Genomic DNA, 25,934 nt, shown 5'->3' with positions numbered 1-25,934 from the left:
CTTGCCAAAAGAATATGTACATTTTAAATGTGTATATTATCTAAAAGGGGTTTTATTAATGTTTTTGAGTACGTAGCATATAGTGTGCCGCAAGGATTCTGTCTTTTGTAGGCAAACACAGAAGTTTGCATTACCCTGGTTCCCGTGACAAAAACCCAGTAATTCCATTGACTGTTGAATAATTGCGGAAAAAGAGCTCTGTGACAAACAAAAGTTTATGATTCTTGCACGTTTTGTTCATCATGATAATATTCACAGATGAACACATCTATTGTGAATTTTGAAGCCTAAAACAATTGCCAGAAGTAAAAAGCTAAATGTAGGCTATTAACTGACTACACCATGTGTGCATAACTTCTTCACCATCACCAGTAAGCTTCAGACAATTCTTTTATATTTATTTAAAATCTATAAAATCTAAAAATACATTTAAAATGTTAGAAAGTGAGTTAGAAAAGTTTGCAAGAGCACAATTATAAACACAATGAGGCTGCAAAAGTGGACCAGTAAGTACATTAATTTTCCCACGCTGTGTGATGATGTTTAAAGGGATAGTTCACCCAAAAATGAAAATTCTGTCATTAATTACTCACCAAATGTCTGTTATCTAAACATTGTCTTAACTTGTTCTTCCTTTTCCATTTTGACATCGTGCTAATGTTGATAATGCTAACTAAAAATAGCTGCTTAGGCACCATTTTAGCAAATATCAATTCATATTGGCTTTAAATATGGGACAGTTGTTGTCAAGCTGCCGAAAGTTGTATTTTACAGTGTGTATTACTGAGTCACAAAAATTTACGCTGTGTTTTCTACACAGGACTCACTGGATATAAATATTTCAAGATGCTTTCAAAAGGTGGGCCTCAAATGCTCACAGATCTACAGGGCATGTGGTCCTCCACGAGATTTACAAGACAAGATAAGCTGTTCAAAAACCTTGTAATGACACAAAATAAGATCATATGTGTGTTCGTATAGTAACGCAGAGGTTCAGACGGAGGCCGTGGTTGTTCAGTTCAGATGTTGGCGTATGTGTTTACACACAGTGGCCTAATACACATCAGCTGTGGAGCTCTTTCTGTCTGCTTCGCCAAAGACTCACATCTGGGAAGTACATTAACCACCTTAGAGACGTGCTGTAGTCGCAGTTTCTGTACAGCTTTAAGTCTCCCACTTTGTCGTCCTTCACATTTTCATCTTGCCTTCTTGCATAGGGAAATAACATGACTGAAACGTGTGTGTGTGTGTGTGGCACCAACGCCCATCGGCTTGTGAACGGGCATGTTTCCCTTTACCTCAGCCTGTGGTTTGTTGGCCTGTGAATCTTCTTCTACAGTTCCTCTCTATCCCCAACAGGGTTGCCCTTTTTTAAATGATCTGAGGCCTTGTGGTGGTTTTTGCAGGGGTTGGGTTAGTTTTGGCTATAGGAAACTGGTCCTACCATGGTATGGTTTAATCTTGGCCCTGAGATTTTAACACCTGACTTGCCGCAGTTAATGACAGGACTTGGATTAGGGAAGTTGGTACGGTTTGATTTGAAAGGGCAGTTGAGAGAGTGTATAGCCACAAGCCTGCAGAACTGAGCTGAAACACATGCTCTGTTGCAGTGGGAGCTGGGGTGGTTGTGGTTTTTTGCCTCTATGTGGTATGTCACATGACAGGAAGTTGCTGCTGAAACCCTTGCATTGGTTGTCAGCTCATGCGTGTGTGCTTGAAAAACACAGGAAGCATTTATGTGTATTATTAGAGATGGTATTGATGTATGTTTTTGTGTAGATATATTTAGGCCATTATTTGCCCCTCTTAAGTAAGATATACTGTATAATAAAAGCAAAATATATACTGCAAATTGAATTGGGATCAGTAACATTTTTTAAAAGAAATCATTACTTCTATTCAGCAAGGATGCATTGACTTAAAGTCACAGTCAAGACTTTTACATTGTTACATTTCTATTTCAAATAAAACTGTTTTCAACATATAATAATAATAATAAGAAATGTTTCTTGAGAACCAAATCAGCATATTAGAATGCTTTCTGAAGGATCATGTGACACTGAAGACTGAACTCATGGCTTTATTTAATTTTATTGCAAATTAAATAAATTGGACTCCAATTAAGCATTTTCTGCAGCTAGAAAGCTAGGAAGCAAGGAAACATTTTCACAGGATGATTTCTAAAAAGGATTAGTTTGAAATTGTTTTAATTGGGACTGAATTCATTCTCTTTGATTTCTTCTGAAATATTCTCAAAAGACTTGTGTGATTATGGGTCCAAGCCCCACTGATCCTGTCAAAGCTGAACCGCTTTAAACATTAGCAAAAATGAACTGCTTTACCCAGCCTCGAACTTTGGACAGAAGACCCCAGCTGCCCAATTTTTCATCTAAACCTTATGTAGTTATGAAACTATAACTTCCTCTCTTCATATCTCTGACTGCTCATAGTTTATTTTCAGCCAAAAAAAACACCTTTATCAAAAGGTTAAAGTCATAAATTGAAGGTTTCCTAGCATGAGTTGCTGGCAAGTCAGCTGTAATGTCATCTGTTTAGCAATTCTCGTACTGTGAAACATGGGTCAAAAGAGTGCAAAAGATTAATCTAGTCCAATGCCTGTCCATTCCCCATGGTTTGTTTTGGTGAAAACACTTTCTCTTCCATGGGCTAAACTCTTTGAATGAGTAACAGAGCATGACACAGGCATGTGTTTTTAGCTTTAACACATGATTTCTCTTTTGAAAAGAGAAAGCACTTGGGAGAAAGCTTTGAACTGAACTCAAAACTGTATGAATAAGAAATCAGAAGTCCTGTGGTAGATTTTTGCTTTGTAGAGAGGTTTTAGAGGGGCAGTGAACTGATAAATTCACAGGCAGAACTGTCAAATCTGTGTAGCCTACACAACAGAGAGAGCAAATCTGAATAATTACAGTGTGCATTGCTTTAGTATGTTCAGATTCAAGATGAATCTCTTTTTGTATTCCCCAATTGTAAGTCGCTTTGGATAAAAGCGTCTGCCAAATGTCTAAATGTAAATGTCAGTAGCAGTAATAAAGACAGACACATTGTAGACATCAGAGGCCTTTTAAGGGAAACTATGTATAAATTCATGGATCCATCCTGTGTGTTTGCAGGAGCAGCCCAAGATCATCGAGCCGCTAGACTATGAGAATGTGGTATTCCAGAGGAAAGCTCAGATCCACAGTGATCCACAGAGAGACCTGCTGCTGTGGCCAGCTGATGATGTATCAGTGAGTCATTTCACAAGCACATTTCCTGCCGTTTATTTGTTTAACTCATTTTCAAAGTCTTCATGCAGCCTTCTGCAGCCACCATATGAATCTAATTATCATCTTTCTGTCTGTCTGTCTGTCTGTCTGTCTCTCTGTTGTTCGTTTGCTCTCTTTATTCCATCTATCCATCTATCTGTCTGTCTCTCTGTCTGTCTTTGTCTATCTAGGAAGCACAGATTGAACGTCAAAGGAGGACCATTGTTCCTCCAGTTCCTCAAAATGCTGAGAACGAAGCAAAAAGCCTGTTTGCCAAAGAGGTAAAGAACCTCTCAATGCCAAAATTTGAGTGAAGACTACAGCTATCCAGAATAATAAAATATGAGATCACATTTTCCTGTTTTTCATTTTTTTTGATGCGCTTTTGCTCATATGATTGAGTAACTGAGCAATGCTTCCGCTCTTTGGCAGTGCATTAAGATGTACAACACCAACTGGCACGTCATCAACTATAATTACGAGGCCTACTGTGGAGATTTCCGGACGCTGCCCTGGTATGTCAAAGTTTGCATTTTTTGCCAAAGGTTTTGCTGGGCTATTTTCCGAAGTTTGGCATAAGCTACTTTTTCTGTCTTGCAGTAAAGGGATGAAGACGGAAAAGCTTCCCAACCAAGTGTTTGAGGTGGATGAGGGGGAGGAGGTAAGAGACATTAATGTTTGCCGATGTAAAACAGAGAATATCACACTGTCTCAATAGCTTCTCTCATCTCTCTCTTGTTTAAACTTTTCTGTGTAATTGTATATTAACCTATTTGCAGTCTCAAAACAAACTGAACAAAAAGCATTTTTTCCATTTTAAAAGGGAAAATATGGTAACCATTTTATCACAGATAAAACACTGGAGTCTTTATATAAATGGTTAGAAATTTGGTTCGCAAAGAGCAGTTTTAAAATTCACATTCAGCATACACACTGTGTGTAATTTATGTTGTAGCACAAAAACAGAATGTTAACCACAGACTAAATCAAAAGCCACTGTTCTAAAAACTTCCGAGGGAACCTGTGATGAAGCCTTTTCGGTTGGCCTGCAAATTCCCGCCATGACTGAACAGTACTATGGGTGTCTGATGACTTTTGGAGTTAAAAAGTCACACATTTATTGTGTTTTCATTATCATTTATTGCTTTCACTTTCAAATACTCAAGTATTCAGGTACTCAAGAGTGTTAATCCCAACTTTCGCATTCACATCCACCAGTAGTCTTAAGTGTCAACACATCTTGTTGAATTGTGCTTCACCTTTTATTGACATTGTAGATATTGCTCTTCTTCCCAGACAGCACTGTAAATGTTGTGAGGCTTTTGTGAGGTCATAATCAGATGTAGAAATGAAGGCCATACGGTCAGCAGAGAGGCCCATTACATGGAACCTGACTCTCATGGTCTATTAATAGATACACACTGGAGTGTCCAGCAGATCTTGATAAAATTAGAAGAAAGGAGTGGTGATTACAGGGCAAAGAGATTGCTTCTCCACCCTGTGTGTGTGTGTGTGTGCATGTCTAAATCTATGTGTTTGCACGTTTAGACATGGATAGTCTAGCCTTTTTCTTTACAGTTCAATTAGTGGAATTAAATTAAACGGGTACTAATTCTGAAGACCTAAAAGAACATTTCTGGCCTAAAGAATGAGGCCAGTGAAGCCAAAACGTACACAATAATAAGGAAATTATATGAGAATGAATTCAGTATCTTGTTCAGTCATAAAATTCAGATATACTCACCTGTATGTCTTTTCAAACCTCTGCGTTATTTTCTTCTATGGAACACAAAAGATATTTTATATATCACCCAATTTTTACATCCCATACCTTTGCTGTATATTTACATGACTTCCTCCTTTGATCAATAATGAAATATCACTGTCATAGTACTTCATACTATACATAACTGAGAAGAGATTGGGGTCATGTCCATTTAATTTAATCAATTAGCTGAGTGACTCAAAAGGGAGAAGAGGGTGCAGGCCATTGATCAGTCTCATAGGGGCTGTTAGGAACTGAAAGAGAGGGAGGGAATGAGAAATGACAAATGAAAGAGGGGAGAAGGGCATTTGGACAATTATATTACAGTGGAGAGCTAGAGAAAAGCACATTCATGAAGGACGCCAGGCCACTTCAATTAAATTAGACACACACACATTTATTGTCACTGTAAGTAAAAAATCCCACCCCATTCTGCCTTTTATGAATACATTAATATTACTGCTATAAGTAGTATATTTGTTTTCAAACATTAAGCTGTTTGTAAGTACTTGATTGTTGTATTGTGTTAATGTGTGTGATGTTAAGTTACTGTACCGAGGGCTTAGTTGCGTGAATGTTGCGTGAAACACAGTGATCATGTTTGTGTCAGAGCATTTGATCTTGTGACAGTGCAGTAAACCTATAGGACCATGTGTACTTTCACTTTCACTTTTAACGGAAAGGGTGGAGTGAGTAATTAATGGCGGAAAAGGAAATGGAGGTGAGGCCTATTTAGTCAGGTGGAAGGAGGACACGTCACTCGGGGTATGTTACGATTCGTGAGAAGAAGAGTAAAGTAAAGTAAATGGTTACCATGTGGAGGGGAAGACGGCGTTTGTGTGAACTGAGGCTTCCCGCGCACGCTGTTTGATGCGACGTGGAGTCTGGTGATTCCATAGCGATGCACCTTAAAGTTCGGCTGTTGTTGGTGAGCGGTTCACTCTCAAACGAGTCCAAGGCCGTTAAAACTTCCTTCCTGGAGGCAGGCGAAGTCCAACTACACTCTCCCGTTTGAGATTCCGACCGCCAAAATTGTTTGGCGTGATTATGGACACACGAATTTGCCAGTGTGGACGCCCAGCTAGAGTGTGACCAGTATGACCTGGGATTTCGTTTATAGCGTTTATGTGATGATGTGAACACGGATTTGAACTGTAAACTTTAACTGTTACATTGAGAACTATATCTATCTATTTCTTCATTTACTGTTTGTTTGGATGTTTTTTGTTTCTTGGAAATAAGTAATTTGTTTTATATAATGCTTATGGACATTATGTAATAAATTCCAGTTAAATTGAAACTTGTTTTGAAATATTTGGTTTTTGTGTGTAATCAGTGGTTTTCTTTGCTATCCTGGGTTGGTTGATTTTTGTCAGTTTTAAAAAACTGTCTGACGCCCGAATTTTTCGTTAAAAAATAATAATAATAATAATAATTTAAGTTAAGGGCAGTCGCCACCACTGTTACAGAGTGGCACCCGAACAGGGACTTGAACACAATTGAGTGTGAATACGTGACTACTTGTGAATGTGACTTTGCATTGACTTATTGAATTTCAATTTTTTTTCTTTACTTGAATTGTTATTTTCTTTTTGTATTTACATAATTGGGAAGTTTTGAATTTTGGAACTAAAGTGTGGAAATCCTTTTTTACTGCACCTGTTAATTTTTTTTTTTTTTCTCTTCAAACCTGGGAATTTTGAATCTCCTGTTAACTGCTTAATGTTGTGAACTGTGTGAAATGTGAACTACATTTGTACAATTAAAAGGCAATGTAAATTATATGAAGTAACTGACATACACAATACTGATTTGCAACATTTTTTTTTTGCATCATTTATTGATATCATACTTCCTTTACATAATCATGGCAGAGCACCCTTCCCCACACTCAACCTTTGTCGAAATGGAGGCTCCGGATGTGGCCACCCCTAATTGGCCACCTGTGTACCGTCCAGCTCCTCAGGAATCCGATGCTCCAACTTTCTGCCACACGCCCACCCAGTTCAGTCGCATGGTGCAGCCAGGACCACATGTGCAGTTTGTGTCCACACCTTTAGGTGGCAGCACTCTAAATCAACCTGTCCCACGGGGACCAAGACCTCCAGAACCCATGCAATTATGCACTCCATCACCTGGGACATCATCTCCAGCCGCTGCTTCACCACCACCTTCTTCATCTTCAGGGGTACAGTATGACCTGCCTAGAACTCTCCCAACACCTGGAAGAGAGATTGGTCAACTCACTGCACGTGCACAAGGTAACTGGGACCAGTTGCATGATTTCATGACCAAACAAGAGAAAGCTGTAACTGAACTCACTAATGAACTCAAGTCCAACTCGTCCAGCCATGAGAGCCAGATCACTAAAATCGCTGGAAAGATGGACGAAATCAAGCAACAACTCTCCACTACATTATCTGCAAACAAGCAGCAAACTGAAACTGAGTCTGATCAGACAATTAAAGCTATGAAAATGATGTTGGCTCAGGAACTCCAAAAGGTAGAGAATACCTTAGTGACGGAAATGCGCTTCATAGTGCAACAGTTGCAGTCTGAGATTCAACAGGACATTCAATCAGTTCAACAGCACTTTCAGAAGGATACTGATCAACTGCTGGGGAAAAGTAGTCAATTGACATTACTCACTGACAAATTGTCCACAAACATTAAAGAACTGCAAACTAAAATGGAAGCAAAGCTTGAGAGTCAAGGAAAAATAATCACTGACCTGAGTGAGAAAAGTATTTCTCTCCATAACCCCTTATCTCAATCACTATCACAAGTGACTCATCCAGCCGCCCCTTCTACTGTTGTTAAAACTGACCACATCAAGTTAACATTTCCCGCATTTGGAAGGCCAGCTGATGACCCAGATCCTTTGTTGTACATAACACGATGTCAAGACTTTCTTGCTGTACATCCTCTGATGGACGCTGACATCTTGGCCACCTTCAGGACAGTTTTATATGGCACTGCGCGTGACTGGTGGGAAGTTGCAAGATCATCCGTTACAACATGGAGTGAGTTTCAGTCTGTTTTTCTTGCTGCTTTTCTAGCTGAGGACTATGAAGATGAGTTGGCTGAACGTGTCCGCCGTCGGATTCAAGGCGAAAAGGAGTCCATTAGGGATTTTGCTTTCACCTACAGAGCTCTCTGTAGAAGATGGAAACCAAGTTTAACTGAAGCAGACATAGTCAAGATGATCCTTAAAAACATAAAACCTTACCTCGCTAGTCATCTTCGTAGCCATGTAACCACTGTGGAAGAGTTGGTTCGACTGGGTCACCAACTGGAGAAAGACCATGAACAACAGAAACAGTGTGACAGCAAAGCTGGTTCCAAAACTGTAGCATCACCCAGAGGGATGACTCCTATCCAACCTGCTGTACAATGTTGGCGATGTAGAGGATTTCACGCACCAGGTACATGCCCTCACTTTACTTCTTCAGTTCGATCAACCCCGCCTTCAGGTTATCAGCCACCTAGTAACAAACGGGATTTCCAGTCACCCAAGCCACCTGGCCCACCTTCCAACAATTCAGTGTCTTCAACAACTATGAAGAATTCTCAAACACCCCCAGGGAAACCCATTTCCACCATTACAGCTAGAAGTACATCATCTACTTCTATCAATCCTGTCAGCGTGCCTCAACAGTTAATTGTGCCTGTTAGTGTTGGTTCATGGAAGGGAAAAGCCATTGTGCACACAGGTGCTAGCTATACCCTTATCCATGAGTTTCTCTAGAAGAACATTGCTCAATCACCCCATGATCTCCAACCCTGGACACTTGGACCTTTGTATCTTGCTAATGGTGAAGCAGAGGTTCCTCTTGGATGGCTGAATGTCTCAATTAATATTCATGACCAAGTATTCACCATACCAGCTGCAATTCTAGCACCCAAAGCTCTGGCATATTCAGTAGTCCTGGGCCTGGATTTCATTTTCTTTAGTGGGTTACAAATAAGTGTAATCGACAAAAAGTATACCTTCAAATCTACTCCTGACGTGGAACACCCATTCCAACCAGGCTGTGCAAGTGTACCGGAGAGCAGACCCAGAAAAGGAAAGCAACAAGGTAATACCAACCAGAGTATCTCTCTCTTGAGTTCAATTCCTCCTCCTCAACCCAAATTTACATTCAGCACAGATGACCTGGACATAAAAAACTTTATTGACAGTGCGGTGAATGGAGCCCACTTACCGGCTGATGGAAAATGCCAGCTACGTCAAGTCCTGGAGGCCAATCCAGAGGTATGTGCGCTCAGACCAGGTCGCACTGATGTTCTCCAACATCGTATTTACCTCACCCAACAAGTACCAATAAAACAACGACCCTATCGCATGTCCCCTGTCAAACAAGCTGTTGTGGAGAAACAACTGGAAGAAATGTTGAGTGCAGGCATTGTGAAACCTTCTCATTCAGGTTGGGCCTCACCTGTCGTCCTTGTCCCAAAAAAAGATGGGAGTCTCCGGTTTTGTGTAGATTACCGTAAGGTAAATGCTGTTACGGAAAGTGACGCATACCCACTGCCAAACATTGCAGAGATATTGGAATCTCTTTCTGGAGCTGCTATTTTTTCAACCATTGATCTGAATAGTGGTTACTGGCAGGTGACCATGGACCCTGAAAGTACAGCGAAGACAGCATTTATTACACCATTTGGCTTATTTCAGTTTAATGTTATGCCATTTGGATTGAAAAATGCCCCAGCTACCTTCCAAAGATTAATGGAAACTGTTTTGGGTGAACTACGTGGTCACAATTGCTTTGTGTACATAGATGACATTATCATCTATTCCCCAACCATTGAACAGCACTTCCTTGACATCCAGAGTGTCTTATACAAGCTGAAAAAAGCAGGCCTGACTATCAACCTTAAAAAAAACAAATTCTGTCTGCGGGAACTAGCGTTCCTAGGCCATGTCGTGAGTATTCAAGGCATCTCCGCTGATTCCAGCAAAGTGGAGGTTATTCGTTCTTACCCAATTCCAAGAAACCTCAAGGAGGTCCAGCGTTTCCTTGGTTTAGCCGGATGGTACCACCGGTTTGTCCCATTCTTTTCCCAGATCGCTGAACCCCTCAATGCCCTGAAGAAGAAGGACAGAGTTTTCCAGTGGACGCCGCAATGTCAGCAGGCTTTTGAACAGTTGAAGATAAGCTTGATGACACCTCCCATTTTGGGACACCCAAATTTACAGCACCCCTTCATTGTATACACAGATGCTAGTGAGACCGGTCTGGGCGCTGTGTTGACACAGAGGGACCATGGGAAAGAGGAAGTCATAGCTTATGCTAGCAGAGCTTTGAACAAAGCTGAAGTGAATTATTCTGCGATGGAAAAAGAATGCTTGGCAGTAGTTTGGGCTCTGGAGAAGTGGCAGCATTATCTGGAACACAAGTTGTTTACTGTTGTTACGGACCACTCTGCACTGCAATGGGTGATGGGGTCCACCAAGACCTCAAGTCGTTTAATCAGATGGGCCCTACGACTGCAAAGATTCGATTTCATTGTTGAATACCGGAAGGGAAAGCTAAATGTGGCACCTGACACTCTCTCTAGAATCCCCATCAGTGTGAGTTGCAACTTGTATGCCAGCCACAAGGAGTCAGAGGACCTCCCAATCTCTCTGGATAAGATCTGGGAAGAACAACATAAAGACACCATAATCATGAAAATATTGCAGACCATGGCAGAAGGTGATGACAATCTGAAAGAACAATATGAAGTACTGGAAGACAAGCTTTACCGTAAAGCTTACCTGGCTGACAACCAGCTGCCTTATCGTGTTTGTGTTCCTAGTAGCCTCATTCAACAGGTACTTCAGCATTATCATGCTAGCCCTTTGAGTGGCCATGGAGGAATATTCAAGACCTATAAGAGAATTCAAGAAGTGGCTTTCTGGCCAGGAATGTAGAATGATGTCAAGAAATGGGTAAAGAGATGTGTAAAATGTCAACAACTTAAGAGTGACAATCAAAAACCTGCTGGCAAAATGCAACACACCACTGTCACTCACCCCAATGAAATGTTGGGTGTGGACATAATGGGGCCTTTGCCGTGTAGTTCCAGCCGAAATGTATATCTCTTAGTCTTCATCGACTACTTCACTCGATGGGTTGAGATGTTCCCCATGCGAAAAGCCGATGCACAAACCGTTGCTGCCATTTTCAGGAAGGAGATTTTGACCAGATGGGGTGTGCCTGATTTCCTGCTGTCGGATAGGGGTACACAATTTGTGTCGTCTGTGTTTAAGGATGTCTGCGAAAAATGGAAGGTAACTCCTAAACTGACAACTGCATACCATCCTCAGACCAACATGACTGAGAGAGTCAATCGCACACTTAAATACATGATAGCGGCATACCTAGATGAAAATCACAACAAGTGGGATCAATATTTATCAGAGTTCAGATTTGCTATCAATTCTGCTGTCCAAGAGACCATAGGGATGACTCCAGCGGAACTGCAACTGGGAAGAAAGCTACAGAGTCCAATGGACAAATTTCTCCGAGGTAAAAATCTCAATCCTGATGTGCCAGCATACGATGTTGTTCATTGTTTAACCCAGCTTCAATCCAAAGCTATGGAGAACAGCAAAAAAGCTCATGTTAGACAAACAAGAAATTACAACAAACACAGACGAGAACTAACATTTAAAGAAGAAGATCGTGTGTGGATAAGGAACTTTCCACAATCTAGTGCAAAAGCCAAATTCACTGCTAAACTAGCAAGTAAATGGAAAGGTCCTTACCGTGTAATAAAACAGCTGGGTCCACTGAATTACCCTGTTGCACTGGAGACTACTGGAGAAGATGTCCGAACAACCCATGTGTGCAATATGAAAATGTGCTACCCGACAGCCGAAGAATTAGAGTCCCAGAGTAAGGAAAAACTCCTAAAACTATTCGAAGACAACTCTGATGAAGAAGAGGAGTTTCTGGGATTTTAACACTCCCAAATAAACAACCATGGGTTGTTTTCTTTCAGGGGGGGGGGGGAGAGTGTGACAGTGCAGTAAACCTATAGGACCATGTGTACTTTCACTTTCAACGGAAAAGGTGGAGTGAGTAATTAATGGCGGAAAAGGAAATGGAGGTGAGGCCTATTTAGTCAGGTGGAAGGAGGACACGTCACTCGGGGTATGTTACGATTCGTGAGAAGAAGAGTAAAGTAAAGTAAATGGTTACCATGTGGAGGGGAAGACGGCGTTTGTGTGAACTGAGGCTTCCCGCGCACGCTGTTTGATGCGACGTGGAGTCTGGCGATTCCATAGCGATGTACCTTAAAGTTCGGCTGTTGTTGGTGAGCGGTTCACTCTCAAACGAGTCCAAGGCCGTTAAAACTTCCTTCCTGGAGGCAGGCGAAGTCCAACTACACTCTCCCGTTTGAGATTCCGACCGCCAAAATTGTTTGGCGTGATTATGGACACACGAATTTGCCAGTGTGGACGCCCAGCTAGAGTGTGACCAGTATGACCTGGGATTTCGTTTATAGCGTTTATGTGATGATGTGAACACGGATTTGAACTGTAAACTTTAACTGTTACATTGAGAACTATATCTATCTATTTCTTCATTTACTGTTTGTTTGGATGTTTTTTTGTTTCTTGGAAATAAGTAATTTGTTTTATATAATGCTTATGGACATTATGTAATAAATTCCAGTTAAATTGAAACTTGTTTTGAAATATTTGGTTTTTGTGTGTAATCAGTGGTTTTCTTTGCTATCCTGGGTTGGTTGATTTTTGTCAGTTTTAAAAAACTGTCTGGCGCCCGAATTTTTCGTTAAATAATAATAATAATAATAATAATTTAAGTTAAGGGCAGTCGCCACCACTGTTACAATCTTTAAGGCAGAGAGGTTTTATGCAAAGAAATGCATTGATCTGAGTCTTTGTATTCAGATCAGTCTGTCTGCTTCATTAGTTCTTACTTTGTGTGTGTGTGTATGTGTGTGTTTCAGGATTCATCATCTCTTTGCTCTCAGAGAGGAGGCATAATGAAGCAGGGATGGCTGCAGAAGGCCAACATCAACAGCAGTCTGTCAGTCTCCATGAAGGTTAGTGGAATCATCGGTGCCCTTTTATTAACAGTCATCAGCAGATCTACAGCAGTCGTTGTTACTTAATATACTGTACACCTGCAGTCAATCAATGCAGTTTGAACAACCATTGTTGGAGAGGCCTGTAAGGTCTTTTGTTTTTTGGTAAATCAAAATGTCAGTTACATGCACTAATGTTCGTACACAAACATAAAGTGCGGCACTCTGCACTAAATGATGTCTCGCAAGTACTTACTTTATATAGTAAGTTATATACAACTTATTCAGTCCCATTACTCATTAGTCAGGAGGTCAAGAAAATCATTTCATATACTATTAATAATAGATAATATGTGGATATTGCTTGTGTGAAGCTAATGCATTATATTAGTGATTGAGCCACATTTTGTATTTGTAGTACATAAAAAAAACTATCAAAACACTTTAAGGAAAGGCCAGAAGCACACGTTTGGCATAGCATTTCACAAAAAGGTGTTTGTTAGGTTTTAAATGATAAACAATATGTATACAGTTCAGATTAATAAGAAATCAGGATTAAAAGGAAATGTTTTTGAGCACCAATTCAGCATATTAGAATGATTTCTGAAGGATCATGTGACACTGAAGACTGGAGTAATGATGCTGAACATTCAGTTTTGCCTTCAAAGGACATTTTAAAATGCATAAAATACATTTTAAAATGTAGTAAAACTTTTAAAATTCTTTTAAATTGTACTTATTTCACATTAGTACTGTTTTTACTGTGTTCTTGATCAGATAAATGCAGCATTTGTGAGCATAAAAAAAATCCTCGTTTTGTTTACGATATTTTCAGAATAAATATGAGGCATGAAAATGGCTGTATATCACAGTATTTCTGGCTCTATTTTTCACACATTTTTTTTCTCTCCACAGGTATTCAAGAGGAGGTATTTCTACCTGTCTCAACTCCCTGATGGTTCTTACATACTGAATTCATACAAAGATGAGAAAAACTACAAAGAATCAAAAGGCTCCATCTATCTGGACTCCTGTATAAATGTAGTTCCGGTACATAATGTACATTTTTTCATTTTTGCAGTCAAAAGTTGTCATGTGATCAAAGGGTACAAAGGTTTACGGGGCTTGATGAACAATGTTTAATTTTAATAGTCAGAAAGTGTGTAAAATGCTTTTGTTTGTTGCTAGAAATGAGCATTGTAAATTACGAAGAGATGTTTTATTTTACATCTTGGAAATATCTGAAGTTGGTTAGTCTAAGATACGTTTTTCAGGAAGTTTTACAACAGCACGTAGCAGCCCTCAGGCTCTGTAACGCAACCAGAGGAATCTTCTTTGCTGAACACCCATTATTAATATAACCACAAACAGCTCTTAAAGACACACCATTAAATTCCTCCACCGACTGACGCAGCACGTTTCTTGCAGTGTTCTAAGATGAAGCGCAATGGCTTTGAGCTGAAGATGCAGGACGGTTACAGTCACTATCTGGCGGCAGACAGCGAGGCCGAGATGGAGGAGTGGGTGAACACGCTGAAACAGACCTTACTGAGCGCGATGGACGACAGGAGGAATGGATCAGAAGATTCTCTGTGTAAATAACACACACACACACCCATTAACACATGTTAAGATGCTTCGGACTTTCTCCATAAAATAAACTTTACTGGTTTGGAACATCATGAGTTTTGAACTATCCTTTTAAGCATTTCTGTTGTGTCCACCATCATCACTTTAATTATGTGACTTATTGCATCATCATCAAAGAAGATGTCACTCCCAAAATACCAACAATGAGCAGTTTTTAATTGGCTGTTCTGCCTGATTCCCATTTGTCTGGGAACAAATACCACCCTCTTGCTAATGAAAATATCCAAACGATCCCCCCACGTAACCAAATGACGAGCATTTTGGCAACGTAGGGAACTCCGGTATGTGCTGCTTCCTGAAATGATGCATAGTTCCCATTCTGCCTCTTCCAAATATAATAAGTTCATTTGTTTTTTTCTGGGGGCCTTTTTAAAACCTATTGAACTTGATGTTTTCTCTGTATTCAAATAAGGCCAGCTGAATAATAATACTAATAGTAGTACAGTTTCTGCTGTTTTATTATAGGAGGCAGTCTTTTGGACTTTGAGTAAATATTCTAATGTTGACAGATTACTGAAATGTTAGGGAGGTTGTATTCATATAGAGGAGCTGTGAAGGGAATGCTATTTCTGGCCTGACACTGATAAACAACCTGTGCTTCTGTGGTTTAAACTTTGGCCAATAGTGGCATTTGTTTTTAAGACCTTCCAATGACACCGTTATTCTATGATAAAAAAAATTCCCCTTTGGTGTGTGGGCTGTAGAATTACAGTTAAACATAAAAAAAAAAAAAAAAAACTTAGAATACGCTAGCAGATATAACCATATCTGCTAGCGTAAGAATTAAACATAACCATAACTACAGAAAACAACAGCACACAACAGTCTCTGGACATCTTCATGCAGACATCAGTCTCAGTTGCTGCTTTCCAGTTCATCTGGTTTTCATTGCTCTAAGTTTAATAGACTGTCCTAACATGTATGATACCCCTCTTTGCATGTCCCTATATGGGAAGCCATTTGTTTTGTTTATTGTAAGTCTATATAGTATACCAAGCACTTTCCATAAATGATGGATAAAATAGAGTCTGTGATATATTACATTTTTTTTCCTTTTTCAGCAACGAAAGGTGCTTCAGAAAATGCATTTAAAAGTATTGCATATTTATCCTAAATCAAATGTGGGCTAACATATTTTTGTCATTAAAATAAGATAATAATTGAAAACATTAATGCAGTGAATCGAATATCGATTAAACAGATTATACTAACATTATTACGTTGTTGATTTGATCTGAATTGCAGGATTTAGGCCAAAATCACCATTTTAACAAGAGGAGAGAGGCAGATATTTTGTGTCCTGTGTTAGATAATAATTTTTCAAATCTGTATAATGGGATAAAACCAGACCAGTGTGTAACCTATTTATGGAAACTGACAGTATAAGAACCTCACAGTGTGGAGATAAATCTACTAGCAACCCACCTTCTCTAGTCTCTCTACATGAATAAATGAGGGCAGCTGATTTCCCAGAAAGCTCCACCTAGTGTCCCAGATTTGACACCATTTAACACATACAGAAATCTGCTTTCTCTTCCAGTGGAGCAGTTTAGAAACTCATTTGACTTTCAAATATATCAAACATCTTGATCAGCAAATCAGCAAATATAAGATTTTGTCTGTTACTTTTTAAAAGTACCAGTCAGCCGTCACTAAAGGGGTCTGAGATAAGCCCATATTCACACACTACATAATTATAAAACGCTTTGTCTGTTATGCATGCATCTTCAGTTAGAATTAATCAGTTTGCCTTTTGATTAACAAGTGTCTCATCCAAACAGATGACGACAGCAGTAGTCAGGGGAAACCAGAGAACATTGCAGAGAGCTTTGGCCGGAGTCTTCATCCAGAGTTAATGAAGGTACTTGATGCAAAATCATTACAATGCTATCTGTAGTAGTTTGAACACTTCTTTGTGCATTTTAAGTGGCTGAGTTCAGAATAATTAAATAGTGTCTACTGCATACTGTGCTGTATATACTGCTGACTGTTTACTACTCAAAAATATGTAATAGTATGCAATAATACACACAACAGAAGCATGCTTCATTGTTGTCACGTGATCTCATCATGTTGCATTGTTTAATTCAGTGACGTTATAGAAAATAAATATTATTTTGCGTTCAAAGTCCATTTTTTTTTGCTTAAGTGTCTTAAATGATGACAGGTCAGTTAAAAAAAAGTCAAGAAAGAGATATTAAAAATTACAGTTGATTTAGCGTCTGGTTTATTCATTGTACTACAAATGGAAGGTCGAATTGATTTCAGTGAATTGTGGGACAATGTATATTGACACATAAATTAGAATTTGCTAAAAATGTAATCCAAGATGTAGATTAGTTGAATTTATCATTGCATCACTTATTCGTCAATGGATCGTCTGCAGAGAATGGGTGCCGTCAGAATGAAAGTCCAAACAGCTGATTAAAACATCACAATAATCCACAAGTAATCCACATGACTGCAGTCTTGGACATTTTGGACCATTTTCACTTGTAAACGGTGCTTGATCTGAACATATTTCTCCCATGATTCAGATGAGATGACATTTTTTCTGGAGAAGGCAGTATTATGGATACAGTACTCGTATTTTTAGCTGGAAGCAATGGTTTGAAGTTAAAAACAGACATGCAGCTTTTCGCTTCACAGGATATTAATTGATGGACCGGAGTCATGTGGATTATTTGTGGATTATGTTTTTATCAGCAGTTTGAACTCTCATTCAAGTGATGTAATGCTAAATTTCTCCAAATCTCTTCCGATGAAGAAACAAAATGCATTTATATCTTGGGTAGCTTGTGTAGCTTTCATTTTTGAGTGAACTATTATTTAAGCACTGTGCTCTTTTCTTGTTATTTGTTTATTTATATACTTTTACAAATGCAAACAGTATTTTGTCCTGTTATCTCCAGTATGCCAGAGAAAATGACCAGCTGAATAAAATGAGCAGGAATGAAGGTCGACAGAAGATCTTCACCCTGGATCCTGAGATGCAGGTTAGTCCATTATGTCTAGTGTACAGCTATTAGAGAGACAGTCTTTTTTGCCTGTGTGAAAAATGAATGCATTATATCCCTCTATTCCTCTTCAGAGATTAGATTTTTCAGGCATCGAGCCTGACGTGAAGCCATTTGAAGAGCGATTTGGACGAAGAATCATGGTTAGCTGTCATGATTTGACCTTTAGCCTTCAAGGATGTGTCAATGAGAAGAATGATGGCATCTTAACCAATGTGAGTAAGCCCTAATCTATGAGTTTCATTGTCTTTGCCAGTGTCACATTTTTGTTTTGTTGATTTTTTGTTTCGTTGGTGCTGTTTTGTGATGCTACCAATGCTGCCAATGCAACTGTAATGTTGATTTTAGACACATTAGAATGCTTAGTCTATGAAAAATGATGATCGATATTAGCCAATGGAGAATATCCCTATAATTTTCTAAGCACAATTGTAATTATACAATTGGGCTCTGTTACCCTGGTGGGACTACTCCATTCATATTTGTCCTCTGTAGATGTAAGTTGTTTTTGTGAATTTCTTCATATATAGAGAGTCCTGGTATATATTAAAAAGGATATCCTGTGCTTGAGTTTGTGTCTTTGGCCATGACAACTTCCTCCTCTTGATTTTTAAATATGCCTGACATCACAATTATAGAAAGAAGAATAGTAGGCATTTTATTTTAAATGATCAATTGCATGTATCTGATTAAAAAAAAAAAAAAAAGGATCTCTAACAACATCTTAGAGTAAGTCTCTTTATATTAAAAAATTAATAAAGAATTAACAATAAGAATAATAATAATTATAATTTTCTTTGTGTATCTTTGTCAAATATGCAAAGTTGAAAATACATTTTTCTATAGTCAATTAAATAATAATAATAGTAGTAGTAATAATAATAAAAAGTGCTGAACTGCTGATTTAATTGCATATTATATTTATATGTATACTGGAATTATAACCTTTTTAAAATCTAAATTTGAAATATAACCTTTTTAACATTTTAAAATATCAGTGTTAAAGACAAACACACTGTAGTTCAAAGCCTAAAAATTGATTTGTAAATTAAAAATATTATTTGACTAGTATAGTCCTGCCTTTTCCTTGTCCTAATGCCCTGTACAGAGGTACAGGGCATTAGGGATAAAAAAAAGAAAAGAAATTGACACTAACACTAGCGTTCTCTTTTTTATTCTATCTACTTGTTTTCTTTTTATTTATTATAAAAAAGAAAGAAAGAAAGAAAAACTTTGCTACTTGTACTGCATTAGACTAAATGGGAATCGTCATAGCACTAACATATTATTGCTCTTTTGTTAGTTCGATTGCTAATATTGTCCTCGTTTGTAAGTCAATAAAAGTGTCTGCTAAATATAAAAATAAAATATGAATGTGTTTTTAAAACCATATGGTTTTTTAAGCTACAAACACTAATCACACGAAAACCCAGAATTCCCTTTTTTAGGCCCCGGGTTAAATAATAAATGTCAATTATTTGAGCTATTCTCTATCTTAGACTGTCAGAGAACAGCAGTTATAGGTCATTATAGTTGAATATCATGGAGCTCTTTTAATGAGAGATGAATTAGAAAACAAAGGACTCATCCGGAGCACAGTGATGCATATGGTTACGCTCAGTGAAGCACTTTCAATGGCTCCAGGGAAGGAATGCTGGCGCTCATCAGCAGGGTTTGGAAAGCTGCTGCTCCCTCAGAACATTCCCACACTTTGTTAAATGATCTAAATAGACATGACTGATGCGAATGGAGTAAAATTATATACAGAGGTTTGGTTACATAAATACATCTTTTGCTTGAATTTAATTTGCTGTCATTAAATTATGATCCTCACAGCATGCTCAGGCAGATTGCTTGCTTGAATCGAAAATTACCACAGTAAAGATGTCAAATACTGTGTAATAACTCATCAGCTTCATTCATTCCACTCTTTTTGTTTTCTCCTTAGGTAGAGCCGTTCTTCATCAGCCTAGCATTGTTTGATCTGTCCAAAGGATGTAAGATCTCTGCAGACTTTCATGTTGACCTCAATCCACCCTGCGTGAGGGAAATGCTTCAAGAAGGTTCTCCGGGGATGCCAACAGAACCAGAAGGAGGAGATAGATATGAAACAGTCAGGGTAAACGGACACGGTCTGCCAGTTCTCCAGAGGGTCGCGGAGTCTCTTATACGTTTCCCCACTCAGGTAAAAGCTCATCAATTTCTACTTTCTAGAGGTATCAATTAATAAACGCCTTTGCTGAAAGAAATGTTGTACTTCCAATAGATTAAATTCTTATAGCGACTTTTTCTATGTAATGTAATAATCAGAAGAATCCATTTCCGAGCAAATTGTTTTTTTTTTCAAATTTTTTGTTATAAGCACCACTAAAAATCAAAAGAGCTTTCTGCTCTTTAGTTTGTGACAGATTTATCCTGGCCACCTTTTAAAATCTGCACATTGCTGAATATTTCTGTAAATGACTGGCAACCCTCCCCAGTAAGCATTGTCCAGCACTGCTGAATAAGAAGGATGCTTCTGCTGTGCTTCTGATGGGGAAGTCAATGTGGTTTCAGAATTTTGCACATCCATGCATTTTGCAGGGTTGCAGGTGGCTGAATATAGTTATTGTTTGGCTGACTTTCATTTCCCCTTGTCATTGTATTTCTGCCTTCCGTTGAAAGCCTGTGTCCATTTTGCAATAACGGCTACATGTACAATCATGTGCAAGTGAACTATTATGCCACATTAGCACTAAGTTTAATGCAACTGAAGACACGTTTTTGCTTTATTATTTATCTCTCACCTTTTGCAGGCCTGATGCCTTTTAATGCAAGATGATACGGAGAGCTCTGCTAAATAATTGCATCTTTTTATCTCTGGTATTGAAGTTTTCCAATTTTAAATCATGGATTGTTGTATTTAACTAATCCTCTCAAGGCTTACTTATCTGTGTGTTTGAACTTGCTGTTCTGTACAAGGCATGTGGCCAGGGCAGAAACGGCTTTAGGTTTAACGCAGCTCTGTTTCATAGCACTAACTCTATGCACTAAATCAAAGCCAGTGCCATGACGGTCTCAAGCCTCTGCTGGCAGCCTGGGAAACATGACGTGGCTTTACTGGAACTGACATAACGCAGGGCAGCTGACATGAAGTAGTGATGGCTGAGTGTGTTAGAGAGACAAAGAGACACTACAACTAGTACAGTGGCTTGAACAATGTTTTTCAGTTTAGTTTTAGATTTTGATTTCTTTTTATGATGAAATGGTAATGCTAAAGTACATAGAACAAGTCTTCGGGGCTCTGAGAGGTTACAAAGAGGCATCTCAGCAGCCTATGATTTAAAATTTGGATATGTGGCCCAATGAGACTCTTAAAAACAGTCAGTACACTTTCTGTGTAGCTTTCACAGTCGTATTTATGTAAGATTTTGAGAATAATGACCAGAAATAATAATAATAAAAGTATCTGTCTATTTATGTATTTTAGTGCTGTCAAATTATTTATCACGATGTTTACATAATATATGTGTGTAATCTGTGTATTTAGTATGTATATATAAATACACACACGTACAGTATATATTTTATATATAAATATATAAATTTTATATTCATATAATTTATATTATAAATATATTTAATATATAAACATACCATATTTTTCTTAAATATATACATGCATATGTCTTTATATATACATAATAAATGCACACAGTACACACGCATATATTATGTAAACAAAAACTTTTATTTTGGATGTGATTAATCGTTTGACAGCACTAATTAATTAATTTGTTTATTAATGTAAAAACCTGGAATAGAATGACCGTAATAATAATAACGATGATGGTTATGATGATAATAATTATTATTATTATTATTGTTATTATGGTAATTATTTTCCATGCTGTTGTCGTTGTTGTTTTTGCTCAAACCAACAACAAATGAATGAAATAGCTATTTAAACCAACCACTGTATTCCCACTTTTTTCTTTAACTGACTTGAGTTAATTTCACTGAACTTCCATAATCAACAAAACACTTACCCATGAAAATCTGTCAGTCTATTTAATTTTCCTTTTCACTTCTAATCATTCGTATAACCACAGTATGTCCTTTGTGTCATTCAGGGTATTTTCTCAGTTACCAACCCCCACTCAGACATCTTCCTGCTGGCCCAGGTGGAAAAAGTTTTACAGAATGGCATCACCCATTGCGCTGAGCCCTACATTAAGACCTCCGACATCAGCAAGGTCTGGTGCTCAATAACAAGCATATGCTTCAAGAGAACTGTAAAAACTGTCCTTAGTCATGACGTCTTTCTACTAGAATAGAGCATTGCATAACATCAGCAAGCTGTATGCAGTTTCAAGATTGCATTTTAACATTGGACATGTCAGCCTGATGTAGAAATAAAAGTATTGTATAAAAATGTGTTGTATTTATACAATTGTTGGCTTTTAAGTAATGTTTTGGGTCTGAATTGTCTTTTGTTAATTCAAATTTAAACATTTCAAGAATGCTCTGTAGAATATTTCCATGCCTTTTTCTCTGTCTGGTTCTCAGACGGTACAGAAAGTCCTAAAGACTGCCAAGCAGACGTGCCAGCGGCTGGGCCAGTACCGGATGCCCTTCGCTTGGGCTGCCAAGTAAGACACAGAAAGTCAATCCTTATTCACTTAATGGGCTAGCAAGGCTTAAATGATCTATGTTCTACGTCAAGTAGAATTACGTGCCCTTGAAACTGGAATGTCACAGTCCGTACTCTTTGGAAATTGCTTTAGTAAATATTTAGGTAATGTGTAAGTGTTTTAAAGTTAATTTCTGGTGCCAAGGATATGTGTGTTGCGTGTCTTCAGACAGGTGTTTAAAGATTTCCAAGGCAGTTTAGACACTGAGGGGAAGTTCTCTCCGCTCTACCGCCAAGACAGTAGCAAGATATCGACTGAAGACCTCATCAAACTGCTGACAGATCTCAAGAAGTGAGTGATAATGTTTACTAGTCTTTTGATGCCTAGTGTCCCTAAATGATCAATGTGATTTTGGCCAATAAGAAATTTTCCTGGCACAGCCTGCCTGTAACAACAATCCTACAAACAGTCATAGTCCTAATTTGATCCCTAATTTATACACTAGCCTTAAATCAGAGTAGTGATAAGAATGGTGTAAAAGCCTTACTTATTTGCCTATCACTAAGTTGTTGATGTGAACGACGTGTTCCACTTGGCAAAATCTCCATCATCCACCATGAATGTACTTCCTTGTTAGTCACTTCATTGCATTATGCATGATGAATGTTTTGAAGAGACATTTTTGTTCGTAGACCAGAGAAGAGCAAACTGCAGATAATCCCTGGACAAATTAACATCACTGTTGAGTGTGTACCTCCAGACTTGTCAAGTAAGTTTGTTTGTCTGTTATTTTAATTCCTTTAGCTTTTAATATTTGATAACACCTCTTTCTAAATCTAGAAGTTGTAGATTTTTTTTTTATTCTCAGTTACAATTTATTTAAAGGCACATTTTTAGCATATGATGCAAATTGAAACTCGTAGAAACAAAGCCATTTATAAATGAACATTTTTTGATCATTGTTTGGTTGCACCAAATGATGTCACTTCCTGGGTGTCAGTTTTATGGAATGTGAAATGTTCCATTTTTTGTAATAGGGAAAATCAAGCAGTATCAACTAAACATTTTGCTTTGGCAAAATATTAACTAATTAAATAATAATTTAATTATTTAAAAAAATAAAATATATTTTTGTTGTTGTTTGAATATCTGTTTAACATATTGCATCACTGGAATGTAATTTAAATTGTTTCATACAATCTGCATTAGGAATAGTCTTTTTGTTGATAACTAGCTAGGTTAATTTGATCTCAATCATTTTTAATAATTCTCTTTAAATAAATCTGGTAGTTATACCTTTATTACTTCAAACAAAAAAAAGGAATGGGATGCCAGTTTGTACACTGTGGAAACATTTTGTTTTCATAATTTAACCCTTGTGCTGTGCTGAATGAAAATCCTAGTTTTGTATTCTTGGTCTGATGATCGTCCTGTTAAAAATTGCTTGTCATTATGCTAACAAGGTGGGGGGAGGGGAATCACAAAAAGTCCATAAATTATCAAAACTTTTGCAGTGTGAGCAAAGTCAGTAGGTTTTAGTCCAATGCAATAACATCAATTAGCATTTTCAGGAAAAAGTAAATCTTCTCTAGCCGGGTTTCCTTTTAAAGTTGCTAATTTAACTTATGCACAAAATTGGAATCTCGCATAAAACATTTGCGACTAAGCACTGTTGGCTTTCAACATCGAGTCAAAGAGAACAAAACCATCACTTCCTGATAAACTGGCACTAAATATCACTAAGAAAAGTAGGAGAAGCCACTGAAAATAATAATTTTTATATGTAAAATTAGTGTGAGTAGACGAAACACAATAAATGCGGCCATTGCTTTCGAAGGTGGATGCTTGCTGTTAGGGAACGCATTCGTGCAAGACAGTTCTGAGAGGCAATTATACAGAAATACTTTTCTGAAAGGAATTTCAGAATGACCATGATGACATTTCAGATGCTGTGCAACAAGATCCGTCTGATCGGTACCATAGTGCAGTCACATGACTTTTTTATGCACATGGAGGAATTTATTTGCAAAATGCGTTTCCATCGCCCATTATTCGCGTTAACCCTTTTTTGCACAAGTCAAAAACCACCTCAAGCGAATGTAAAAACGTATTTAATAATAATATTTGCAAATTAAGGGATTTTTTTCTGAAATTTGGCTTTCCATCACTCATTACTGATGCGATCCTTCAAAATACGTTTATGTAAAAGGATGATGAAAACATAGCTTCTGTTTCAAAAAGAACAGAACACAACATGAGAGTTAACATATAACGTATGGTATTTAATATATAACCTTTATCTTCTCAGACTCTGTCACATCATCTTATATTCCTGTGAAACCATTTGAAGAGCAGTGTGAGAAGGTGTCCGTGGAAGTGGAGGAGTTTGTCCCACAAGAGGCCAGATACAACCACCCATTCACCATCTACAAGAACCATCTCTACGTCTATCCTCAGCAGCTCAAATACGACAATCAGAAGACATTTGCCAAGGTGAGATTCCTCACACTTCCCAAAGCACATTCTGTAATTAGCAGAACTGCAAAGCTGTGGGTGGTGGTGCAACAACAAGCTCCTTCGAGCTGTAACAATGTCTGCCTACATGTTTTCAAACACGAGGCTCTATGAAAAGCCCCAGGGATTCTGTTCATAATCAATTCACCAAAGATCCTATCTGTAATTAAACAGACTTCAGGGTTAATTGTATCCTCCTCCACTGCTGGAAAGCTCATTCTACTGGCTGTTTGCCCTGTTACTCTCCAACTACTTTTCTTCTTGATTAGAGATGCTACCAAACATGTTTACAGATCTGTTTCTCAATGATACTAATGACATCTTTTTTGGCTTTCATTCAGTTTTATTCATTTGCAAAAGAGCAATTTGTTTTTATTTATCACTACATAATTGGTATCCCATTACATTATTTCTCATTACGATGTACATGCTGCTGGCCAAAGGTTTAGAATAATTACTATCTATCTGTCAATACATCTATGTATCTTTTATATCTATATCAATATCTCTTAATATAAAATTCCCTAATATATGTGATGCTGTCTGATACAGTGTCTGTTTTTTCTTTCAGGCTCGAAACATTGCAGTTTGTGTTCATTTCAAGGATTCTGATGATGAAGGAGCCGCCCCGTTGAAGGTGACTATATAATTATTCTGTGTGTGGTACCAGTTTTATTCCACCATTTCTTTAATACTTAATAAATACATGACGTATAATGTGTAATTGATTAACCACTGTTTGCTTTTAGTGCATCTATGGCAAGCCAGGGGATCCACTTTTCACCACCAGTGCTTTTGCTGCAGTTTTGCATCACAATCAGTGTCCAGAGTTTCATGATGAGGTGAGATCCATATATTATCAAGAACAACTGCATAGCAATACAATATCTCACCTTTAATAATAATGATAGTATAAATCTATCAAGCGGTGACAACATATCATACTATAATTTTTACTTAGGAAAACACATTAATATTATTGTTAAACCATGATTAATCTTAAAAAACATGTAATTTGTATGTCTGAAGACATAAACAGTTCACAAAATATGAACACAGC

At 37.9% G+C, this 25,934-nt stretch overlaps 1 protein-coding gene across 2 annotated transcripts in view; it reads left to right on the top strand.

Moving 5' to 3' along the window:
• Positions 1–25,934, top strand: part of LOC306844279 (dedicator of cytokinesis protein 11-like) — an 87,309-nt gene that overhangs the window by 1,898 nt on the left and 59,477 nt on the right. For both annotated transcript variants that reach the window (XM_079376282.1, XM_079376281.1), the window contains exons 2-19: positions 3,135–3,251; positions 3,461–3,550; positions 3,702–3,784; positions 3,870–3,930; positions 13,003–13,098; positions 13,996–14,130; positions 14,509–14,674; positions 16,512–16,591; positions 17,643–17,726; positions 17,822–17,962; positions 19,696–19,932; positions 21,860–21,982; positions 22,296–22,378; positions 22,589–22,711; positions 23,053–23,129; positions 24,669–24,853; positions 25,446–25,511; positions 25,624–25,716. In XM_079376282.1, coding sequence (XP_079232408.1) covers positions 3,135–3,251; positions 3,461–3,550; positions 3,702–3,784; positions 3,870–3,930; positions 13,003–13,098; positions 13,996–14,130; positions 14,509–14,674; positions 16,512–16,591; positions 17,643–17,726; positions 17,822–17,962; positions 19,696–19,932; positions 21,860–21,982; positions 22,296–22,378; positions 22,589–22,711; positions 23,053–23,129; positions 24,669–24,853; positions 25,446–25,511; positions 25,624–25,716 — 2,040 coding nt within the window. The remainder of the gene's footprint in view (positions 1–3,134; positions 3,252–3,460; positions 3,551–3,701; positions 3,785–3,869; positions 3,931–13,002; positions 13,099–13,995; positions 14,131–14,508; positions 14,675–16,511; positions 16,592–17,642; positions 17,727–17,821; positions 17,963–19,695; positions 19,933–21,859; positions 21,983–22,295; positions 22,379–22,588; positions 22,712–23,052; positions 23,130–24,668; positions 24,854–25,445; positions 25,512–25,623; positions 25,717–25,934) is intronic.

Source organism: Barbus barbus (assembly GCF_936440315.1).
Source record: "Barbus barbus genome assembly, chromosome: 1".
NCBI classification, from domain to species: domain Eukaryota; kingdom Metazoa; phylum Chordata; class Actinopteri; order Cypriniformes; family Cyprinidae; genus Barbus; species Barbus barbus.
This window is presented reverse-complemented; position numbering and strand designations above follow the sequence as displayed.